Genomic DNA, 12,052 nt, shown 5'->3' on the forward strand with positions numbered 1-12,052 from the left:
TGGAGATGTAATGAACAATTTGTTAAAAGAATTTTGTCGATATATTTTTTTGGTACGAAGGAGATGCACACAGATGATAATAGTGCATAGGGAGACTTCTTACAAAGAAAATTGTTCGGCTTAGCAGGGTGAATTTTAAAAGCGCATTAAATATACGACACAATATGAGAAATATCTAAGCGACATATTGCGAAACAAACATTTATCGCGGGAACATGATTTGGAGGAAAAAAAATAATAATTAAAAACCAATTGTTCAGAGAACAACTGAAGGTCTTTCCACCAAGAACCACGTTTTTTATATGGGGACAAAGTCCCCAATTACGGTAGAAAAATCAATAAATTTTATTTTTTTTTAAATCGGGAAAATTTTCCCGAATTTTTCATTCTACTAATGAACTCAAAATCGTTAACTTTTTTTCAGATATACTTCTTGTTCCGGTTTTCCCCGCATTTGCGCAGAAATCTGTCTTGTTTGCATGAGACTTTGATTTTTTTTATATTTATCAGTCTAGTAAATCATAAGATTGAAACTCAATACAAATTCATTTTAATAATTGTTTGAATTGAATAAAACCGTTACCTGATGAAAGCGGTTCTTTTGTTTACATCGAATATGACGTCATAACTTTAAGAACGTTACAGCTAAATCCTTAACAACAGAACAAAAATCGGGAACGTAACGTACGGTATTTCGGGTTCTTTTATTTACATGTTTGAATTAAAAATATAATACATACAGACTTCGTCCCCATTCACAGGTTATGCCTGCCTCATATTATGAAAGTAGTAAAATTAGGTTTAAAATGTCATTTCAATTTGTCAGATGATAGCTTATTGTACGCTGATTCCAAAAGAATGTGGTTTCTATACAATATTTTTTTAAATAATGGAAATAATGTGTTACTTCCGATTTGAAAAATTGTATTTTTTGGCCTTAGTTAGTCTTGTATTATTTTCAATTTTAGTTTCTTGTGTACAATTTGGAGTTTAGTATGGCGTTCATTGTCATTGAACTAGTATATATATTTGTTTAGGGGCCAGCTGAAGAATTTCTCGCTGCATTGAAGACCTGTTGGTGACCTTATGCTGTTGTCTGCTCTATAGTCGGGTTGTTGTCTCTTTGACACCTCCCCCATTTCCATTCTCAATTTTATTTTATACTTCATATACTTTTTAAATATTACTTGACACCGATTCCAAAAATATCTGGTTTTATATGCTGTTACTTTTATATTAATAAATTACCAAAATTGCAACTTCCGGTTTACACAACGTAATTTTCGGTTGTTTTTTTCAAGGTTAAATGATTTGGAACCTATTGCTAAAAGTCTCATGGCTTTATCATGAAAACATATGAGGAAAACGCAAAGGTCGAAATCTACAACGTCAAATTAAAGCCCCCAGTCCCACTAGACCACGATCGCACCACGCTCACCGCGAACTAAAATAAATTCAGATCGTGGTGAGGTCGCGGTATGAGCGGCATACATTTTCGTTGCTTCCACATTGCTACTACGTCCTCATTACGCTTCTACAACAATCCTGCTTCGATTATACCGCGTTCTCACCGCGCTTATTTTGCGACCTCACTACGGTTGTCAAAATCTTTCTACGCTCATCACGTTCTCACTACGACCATACCATGAGTTAACCGATTGCAACACGATCTTACCACGCTTCTACTGCGATCATAGGACGTTCGTACCACGATTTTACTTCATGTGCGTTCATGAATACCGATCTTACGACGTTCTAAGCCATAACGTCAACATCGTGTTCAATATCAATACAGTTCAATTACTTCTATTTCTGATTAAACGTAGATTTCTGGGAAACAATAGTCATGCCACCAAAATCTACTAGAACACGTGGGCGTGGTGGTAGGGGTTGATGTAGAGGCAGAGGGAGCTCTCAAAGTTACGAATCCTGATCAAGCAGAGATGTCGGACCAACCAATCCAACCTAAATTACAACCTATTGCTGGTTCATCAAGCTCAAATGACGATATTTTAGTGAACGATAGCAGAGATGACACAGATGCGTGACGCTTGGTTGAGCCGTTAGAGAAAATGGACAAGAAGTCCTAATAACATACAGACAAACAAAACCTGGAGAGCTTTTATATACCGGTATTTCATGTGAAAATGACAATGAGCATGATGGTCGTAGTATGAACGTAGCCAGGTCATAAGGAGAGCGTGACGAGGACGGCAAGGGCGTGCTCGAATCGTACTATGGTCTTGAACAGCGTGGTGTAAACGTGGTATAGTCGTAGTGGAAGCGCAGATGGGTCGTGGTGAGAACGTAATGGTCGTAGTGCGATCGTAGTAACGGCGCTGAGGGATCGTTGTGCAGTCTCTCTGAATAGAATCACGCTCTCGCTACGATGGTACAGCGCCCTTTGCAATCTTTCCACGACCTACATTTAACTGCGCTCTAAAGCCCCAGTTCAACTAGACCACGATCGCACCACGCTCACCGCGATCTACAATAAATTTAGATCGTGGTGTGGTCGCGGTATGAGCGGTATGAAAATGTAAATTTTCGTTGCTCTCACGATGCTACTACGTCCTCTCTGCGCTTCTACAAAGATCCCACTACGATTAAACCACGTTCTCACCGCGCTTATTCTGCGACCTCACTACGCTTATCAGAGCTTTCTTACAAATTGACGAAAGGTACGTATGCTTGACGAATCATACGTAAGACTCGTTTTAGGGATCCTTTATTTTGACATATTTAAATAATAGTCGTGGACCTTCGTAAAATTATTCTACATGCAACGACACTTATTAAATTTGATTTTTCTTGAGATATGTTTAGGATTTCGGGACGTACGATAAGTTAACTTATGATACCACCAGGTCGGAGGAGATAACACTACAAAATATCCGAATTATAGAGTAGTCAGACGGACAAAATGCCTCTAAAAGACCAAAAACCGGCCCTCCCCACTCTTCAATATAACAGTGTTGCACTATTTAACCTAAGAAAATGTCAAAGCAAATACATTGTCGTCCTCCCTTACAGCAAAATACGAAAAATCAAAACACAGATACTTCCTTGATTCAACATTTGCAACGCTCAAAATAATAAAATGAAAATGAAGGAAAAAAGATGATCTTCATACTATGCCATATACTGGTGCTCGTTTAATAACTTTTGATTCATAGGCGCCTCTCTCCTGGTAATATTGGTTGCCCCCCCCCTTAATGTGTATATATGATACATCGGAGCAATGGAACGGTTATTTTTGCGTATAATTGCGTTTTGCTTATAGTCCTGAACATTCATGAAATATTAGCCACTGGACGATAAGTGACAACTTCGCGTCTATCTTCCAAACATGTGTACTGTTAAATCGTCATTTTAAGATCCACAATATATACGGTGCAAAATTTTAGATTTATTTTCTTAATATACAAATTCTGTTTTTTTCTAGATGATTTATTCAACATCACTTTTTAAAAACATTGTAGCATCATTTTTTTAGCAAATTTCGAAGTTCCACTTTGACAATTTGCTAAAAGTGTACTATAAAAAATAAAAATAAATGTGAAACTTGTCGTTAAATTCAGACTAACGACTTTCAATAATGCCTTTGAAATGTGAATCGTGAAACTCGTGCTTAAAAAATTCCCGCGGAAATGTGTGTACTCGTGGTTTACGTAATTAACGTATCGGACGTAAGTGTATTTGACACTATTTTTCTCTGTTTGATTATATTAAAATAGTGTATATTTGCGATATTATTATTATTGAAAAATAAACTTGTTTTAGAAAAGAATGATTTTTTACTAGATAAAACAAAGACTCTTTTAACTGTTATTGTGGAAATGAAATACATGCTCCCTTTACGTTCATTCGTTCCTTTCGTCAATTTGCTACTAAGATCTGTCTACGCTCTTCACGTTCTCACTACGACCATACCACGAGTTATCCGATTGCAACACGATCTTACTGCGATTATAACACGTTCTTACCACGATTATACTACGTTCATAGCGCGATCTTACTACGTTCTCAGCAATAACGTCAACATCGAGTTCAATATCAATACAGTTCATGACATAGATGTATCAATATATATAGGAAGATGTGGTATGAGTGCCAATGAGACAACTCTCAATCCAAGTAACAATTTATAAAAGTAAACCATTATAGGCCAAGGTACGGTCTTCAACACGCAGCCTTGGCTCACATCAATCAGCACGCTATAAAGGACCCAAAATATTACTAGTTTTAAACCATTTAAACGGGAAAACCAACGATCTAATCTATATAAAAACGAGAAGCATGGTTGAGCCGTTAGAGCAAATGGATAATTACATTCAAACAAACAAAATCTAGGGAGCCTTTTTATATATTTTATATGAAAATGACAATGAGAATGATGGTCGTAGTGTGAACGTAGTCAGGTCGTGAGAAGAGCGTGATGAGGACGGCAAGGGCGTGCTAGAATCGTACTATGGTCGTGAACAGCGTGGTATAGCCATAGTGGAAGCGTAGTAGGGTCGCAGTGAGAACGTGATGGTCGTAGTGAGGTCGTGATAACGTCGCTGTGCGATCGTAGCGCAGTCTCTCCGAATAGAAACACGCTCTCGCTACGATTGTACAGCGACCTATGCGATCTTACAACGATCCTAGTGCGCTCTCACTACGCTTTTACTACGACTTGATTTCGCTACGACCCCACCACGATTGTTTTGAACATGTTCAAAGTTGGCCACGCTCTACACGATCTAGAAGACCTCACCACGACCTTACTGCGATCTACACGATCGCACTACGATCATCAAAATTTGCATTTTTTTCACAGATCGTAGTGCGATCGTGGCCTAGTGGCACTGGGGTATAAGCTATGACCAATTTCAAGGTCATAAACCAAGGACCTCAAATCAAAAGAGCATAGGTCTAAATTATATTTGGTAAATGAGTTATATCACCATACACGTATTTTTAAATACAAGAGGAGGAAAAATATCCCTTTTATGTTCATCGTACCCTTGCAATAAAAATTAACGTGTTACGGCATGTCACAACTAACAATTTAGTAATAATAATTTTTCGATAACCTATATGGTTTTCGGAAATAAGCCAAAATAAAACAAATTAGAATATGACCTTGACCTTTGACCTTGACATTATTTTCACATTTTTGTACTAAGGATCTCAAATCAAAAATTCCTTGGTCTCTATCAATTATGGTTTACAAGATAGAAATGCATATCACTTATATCAAATGAATAAGGGGAAATAACTCTCATATAGAGTGTTCATATCGATTCGGTCAAAATACAACAAATCATGCGAAAGATATAACGAGCAATTTTATCAAATAAATTTTCCGTAATCTTTAACGGTTGTGAAGTAGTAGTAGAAACAAGGAGAACAGTGTTTGGGGAGACAACTCCTAGAAAGAAAAGTATTCGGCTACGCAGGGTAAATTTCAAAGGCGTATAAACTGTTCGATATCATATACCAAGTATCTAAGCGACATATTGCAAGACAAATATTTATCACAAGACCAAAATTAGGCGGAAGAAAAAAATAAAAAAATCAGAAGAAATACAATAGGTTTTTCCACAGAAAAGTGGAAAGACCTTATAATCAGATAAAATACAATAGTTCTATCCACATAAAAGTGGAAAGACCTAATAATAATAATAATAATAATTAGAACAAATACTAGGTCTTTCAACAGAAAAGTGGAAAGACCTAATAATCAGAACAAATACAATAAGTCTTTCCACAGAAAAGTGGAAAGAGATAATTACCAAAGAAAAAATATAGATTTTCAAAAAATATCAGTGTGTGCCTCATCTATTTTGAATTCACCCAATAAAAGCCATACCTACATTTTGTACCAAATTATTATCATTAATGATGTGCGTAGTTGAAAATTGTTTATCATGTAATATGCTAATCTTATTCAAACGTCAGGTGAATTATTTTATTGTATTTGATTATTTCGCCAGATACACATTATTTGTAACATATTAATTAGTAAATCACGTGACTGTCTAAATGTGTATTACACCATTGCACTACAAAATGAATGTTGTGGCCACTGAATACACTTTTCTGGCATCTTCTTATTTCATGTCCATTACAATATTTGCTGTTCATTAGTTATAAGTGAATTGAATTGGATTTAAAGTACTTGTACTGTTTGAGGATTGTTTCCAACAATATGCATAGATGAGCTAGAGATACATGCATTTTCTTTTTGCATGTTTGTAAAGCTGTGTGTTGGAATGTGCAAGTCATTACATTCAAGCAATTTAGCAGAACAATAAAATAAATAAACTATAGGTTTGTAATAGAATGCGTCTCCCTGCAACAATTGTGGTTTTGAAATCCAAATCATTGATCTAATTGTATTTTGTCAAATCGCATTACTGACCTTTTGCAATCGAATTGTACGGAAAAGCATTTCGTAGTTTCCAAGAGGGGTCTGCTTCTAATGCAACACTGCTTTCAATGTTTTAGTGTAATATTTGCTCAAGGTTATTTATCAGTAACGAATTTTACACTAATTAGTATCTATGAATAATGAAGAATCTTGTGTAAACGATTCAAGAAAAAAAAGTTAAGATGGCTTTAAAATTTTAACATACAACTCCACATTTTAACTACAATAAGCATGATAAGTGTCGCTAAAGAGCCTGTTTCACAAAACAAGAGACGATCAAGAGCCTGAATCGTTTACCTGTAATTGCTTGCTTAAATATGTTATTAATGATAATTTTTGCTTTTCAATACATATAATTGTGTGGCTTAAAAATGCCATTTAAATGTTCTTTGTATCTGTCATATTTCAAAAAACTACAAAATTTCCTTAAAATAACAAAGTTACTGGCAGCAACCCAACAATTGGTTGTTCGGTTCGTCTGAAAATTTCAGGGCTAGTAGATCTTCACCTATTAGACATTTTTACCCGTTTTAGATTATCGAAAAAAGCTTTAGTTTTAAAGATATAAGCCAAAAATTGCATTTGACCCCAATTCTAGTTTTACCCAAGACGGCCATCTTTGTCGATAAATCTCACAAATTCGGATACAATTTATAAACTTGACTACTAGAGGAACATTCAGTTAAAGCTTAGAAGAATTTGGCCTAGTAGTTTCATTGGAGAAGATTTTTAAATGTTAGCAAAAATGATAAACAAATTGTGTAAAAACAAAAATAAAAGGGCAATAACTTATAAATGGGTCAATTGACCATTTTGGTCTTTTAATTTTTTTGTAGATTTTACTTCTCTGAACATTATTGTTGTTTACAGTTTACAACTCTTTAAATAATAATACTGAAAATAATAATAACCAAAAACTGCAAAATTTCCTTAAAACTACCAATTAAGTAGCAACAACCCAACAATAGGTTGTTTGATTCGTCTGAAAATTTCATGGCTGATAGATTTGACCTGTTGAAAGATTTAACTCATGTTTAATTTGCTCTAAATACTTTGGTTTTTGAGATATAAGCTAAAAAGTACATTTGACCCCTATGTTCTATTTTTAGCCTTGGTAGCCATGTTTGTAGATGGACCAAAAAAACAAAAAAGATGGATACAATTGATAAACTAAGTATTTTAAAGAATATTCAGGAAAAATTTGAAGGAATTTGGTCTAGTAGTTTCAGAGGAGAAGATTTTTTAAATAGTTTACGACGACGGACGACGACAGACGACAAAGACGATGGCAGACGACGGATGACGACAGACACCAAGTGATGGCATAAGCTCACATGGGGTTCTTCGAGCCCGGTGAGCTAAACAAGATCCCCGTGCATCCTCAACAATGGATGCTCTTTAACATTGTAAATGAAATATAATTCAGAAGTAAAACATTCTACTTTTGTTTTATTAGTATCTAAGAAATAATTCTTTCAAGCAGTTCTCAATGCTCATTTTACTACTGATAGACATTATAATTATCAATATCTCTAAACCTAGAAAATAAAATGTCATGGTAGAATGCTGATATTTGTTTTAATGTTTATTTCATCTCTATCTTCTATCGAAAAAAAAATGCAAAATAACATTCAAAGGCAATATTTCCTACACTCAGTCTAAAAAGACTTATTTGTTGATATCATCTTGATTGGCAATCTTTTTTACAGTTTCTATATATTTAATAAATCGTTTTCAATATGATAGGCAAAACTTAAGATATTGATGATTATTATCATTTGAGAAGAACAACTCCCTTTTTTATTAGTCGTATGACAATTTTTGCCATCGTGACTTTTTGGTAGAAAATGTTTTGTTTTTGCTATATAAAGTGTAAACATGTATATATCTATTATCATGAAAATAGACTAAGATGCAAAAAAAATGGATTTTTTTTATTAATGGCGACTACGCCTATGACATGTATAACAAGCTGTCTGACATTTAGATGTAAATAGACAGTTGAAGTATAAATATGCCACTATTTTAACATTTTCGCCATATTCAGATTTCTGTATACATAGCGCTTTTAAAGAACATAGACATGAAGAGGCTATGATATTAAAGGGACATTCAAATTCATAATTCGAAAATAAAGTGAAAACACCATAGCTAAAAATGAAAAAGATAAACAGTCAATATACAGTACACAAAACTACTTAGAAACGCAAATAAAGCAAAGCAACCAAAACCCAACCAAAAATTGGGGGTAATCTCAGATGCTCAGGGACGGTAACCAGATCCTGCTCTACATGTTGCACTTTTCGTGTTGCTCATACAAGTACATGCATTTGAATTAAACCCATATGTTCTAAGTTTACCGAAGTCGACCATGTTTGTTGGTTGAAGTATCATCGGCCATATTTTATAACAAGCTACAACAATTATGTTTATAGTCAGGTTTTGTTCAAATACATTTTGCGGAGAAGGTTTCCTGATGGTTAAATAATGTGATCGATGTCTAAAAGCTTCAACTAAAGACAGTTGTTACTTGTAAATTGCAAAGCAAGACCATTTATCAGTATAACTATAAAAAAAACGATGCAATTTATTATCATAATTCTTTGACACCAGACTGTATATTATTATATTTTCTAGAATTTCACGGAGGATTAACGTGATAGATTATGTTTAAATATATCATAATCAATTATTCTGAACAATATTTTGTAGTCAATAAAAATGAGAATAGTCCAGCAGCTAAGCCCAGTATATTAAAATGTTTGATCACGTTATCGTAAAAGCATGATGAAACCTTAAACAGTGTAAGTCTTGATGCCAATACACATTTATGGATCTTGAGCAACGTACATAAAAATCTATCATGGGATGCCAAATTAAAGATGGCTGACATTAGTCACTGTGCTTGTACAACACATACACTTAATGTTGTTTAGCAATTACAAGAACTCAGAAAATATTCAGGACTTACGTATCAACTGAAAGACCAGGGTAGCTTTTTTTTAAATATACGCATCTATTATGTAAACAAATGCTAAAACAAACGTGTTTTCTTTATTCACAAAAAAATTTAAAATACATACAGTAGTTGAAAATGTAATGTCTTCTGATAGTTACATGTATTGTTAAAATGTATATATTTGACAGCATTTGACTTTCTTGAATAATTTGTTTTTGTCAGTTAACAAGGAAGATTGGAAATGTTCAGATTTTTCAGATTTTCAAACATTCGTTTGACTTGCTTTTATTTTTCCATTGCTGTAGTTTGCGTTTTGAAAAAAAAATATTTACAGAAATTCCATCTTTTGTTCCTTAGAAATAAATAAAAACAAAGAATATTTTGACTCAACTCATTTGGTTTTCTCGCATGCAACAATGCATATGACGTCTTATGAACATCAGTAAATGTTAATTTGCTAGTACAAATTTTATGGCAATGGGAAAAAGTACTCCTACCCTTCTCATCAAACAGGAAAACATTACCCTTGCCAATGCAAATTTTAGCGTAAATGTATATGTTTGACAGAGAATGACTTGAAATTCTCAAACTAAGTATCAAAATTGTTCATATTCCACTCATTCTTATAAACTACTTTTATTCGAAGTATCCCAGATTGTTTAAATCCATTTCTGTAATGGCAGATTAAAAAAAAAACGGAAAGGATGGAAGTAACGGTTTATCACAATATACAACCCGTTCAGTGATTTCGTACATATTTTGACATGCAAATTCGTCATTTGCATTTTATGTCTTATTTTAAAAGTAAAGTTATAGCGCGTTTGCTTATACTTATTGATTTAAACTTCGACAACTATTGTTTATTTTGACTATTTCCTTTATATCAAATGTGATACCTGTTGAAAATTGTATAAGATATAAAAGAAAATCTTATTTGATTGCCAATGAGACAACTATTCACAAGAAACCAAACAACACAGAAATTAAACATTGTAGGTCACTATACGGCCTTCAGCAATGAGGAAAGCCCATACCAAATGGTCAGCTTTAAATTGCCTCTCAAAATGACAAATTTGAAACAATTTAAGCGAGAAAACTAATAACAAAACTACTTTACAAAAATTGAACGAAAAACAAATATGTAGCATAGCAACAAACGACAACCACTGAATTACACGCTCCTGACTTGGTATAGGCACAAACCTACATAATGTGGCGGGTTTAACATGCAAGCGGGATCCCAACCTTCCACCTTACCTGAGTCGTCTCATTGTTAGATATAAAATCCTCACAATTGATTCGTAGAAATGTTAACTAGAGATAGCAAATTTGTATTTGGGAATACAATTTATGTGTAGGAATTTAATGATACTGTATCATGAGGTAGTATTTTTATAACGGTAAAAACATGAAAAAGTATACTGTAAACAAACCACTTTACTATCAAATAAGCATAGGTTCAAACCATCTAATAAGGAATGAAAGCATCTAAACACATGACATCAAAAAAGAAGTATTCACTGGTGTCACTATTCGACTAAATATTTCTGATTTCTATAATTTCACATTAGTCAAATCTAATTTGTAGTGTAGGATATCACCTATCAACGATGAGAAACAATGATACTACGTTTAAAGGTTTTGACAATTTCGGATAATTCAGTAAATAGGGAATATTTATGATGTAGTAGGTTAACAGTAGTCCAGGTATACAATACTTTGTTTTCAGATACTAATATTAAATGGTCAACTCAACATGATGCTTAAGTATGAGAGCTTTTAAAAATATAAATTGAAATGTTAAACTTTGTATTCATTAAACTTCCGAAAAACAAAAAATATTCAATCTAATAATCTAGCAGAAAAGAAAACCTCCTTTCATTACAGCAGTCATGACAGCCGTTTGAAATATCGAATTTGAAAATGCATGCATTCAATTAGACTTTCAAGAGTAGAAGAATTAGTAATTTACATTTTGTTTTCAAATTGCTTAATTTTTACCTTTCTCTAAGAAGATCCAAACTCTCTTCTTTATATTCATGCCCGCCCTTCCAAGATATATCCATATACCATCCGTAGATTCACGTTCAATTGGAGCTTCGTCCCCCACCAAAATCTTAGTTAGTGTTGTCTTGCCAACTGCGAACTTGCCCGTCAAAAATACCCTGTTCCAGTAGCATTTATACGATCCAGTCTTTAGAAGATTATCAAATTGCTTATCAGAAAGCTTCGTCAATTCATCTTCGAGGCCTGTAATCAAAATTATTATTAATAGAATATAATGAATCTTTTATGGTAAAATTCACTTGTTTTGGTCTAAATGATGTGAAAATAATGCAGATACAAATTTCAGCATGCGAACCAGAATATGCTACTATTTGGATGGTTTCACGATGAACCAACGTACATCTTTTTAGGTTGTCGAGCAGCCAGAGCTGTTTTTTTTGTTAATAAAACATATCACATAGAATAATATTTCATCTTGATTTGATTCTCTAAATCCTGAAAATTTCATTGCAAAACCCTGTAACCACTATTTGTTGAATTAAAATGAACATTTTGACATATTTTAAGTACAAGTAATGCGCCTTTAAGACTGATTTATTTAAAATTTTCAAAAATAAAGTGTCTCTGTTCATACCTGAAATAGTAAAAAAAATATTTTACTTTAAATT

General features: G+C 33.5%; 1 protein-coding gene across 1 annotated transcript in view; it reads right to left on the minus strand.

The window, feature by feature from the left end:
- The window catches only part of LOC134722510 (caskin-2-like), a 163,638-nt gene that overhangs the window by 1,831 nt on the left and 149,755 nt on the right, over positions 1 to 12,052 (minus strand). The window contains exon 8 of the mRNA XM_063586131.1: positions 11,379 to 11,627. Within this exon, the coding sequence (XP_063442201.1) occupies positions 11,379 to 11,627 (249 nt within the window). The remainder of the gene's footprint in view (positions 1 to 11,378; positions 11,628 to 12,052) is intronic.

This window comes from Mytilus trossulus, chromosome 6, assembly GCF_036588685.1.
Source record: "Mytilus trossulus isolate FHL-02 chromosome 6, PNRI_Mtr1.1.1.hap1, whole genome shotgun sequence".
In the NCBI taxonomy this organism is placed as follows: Eukaryota; Metazoa; Mollusca; class Bivalvia; order Mytilida; family Mytilidae; genus Mytilus; species Mytilus trossulus.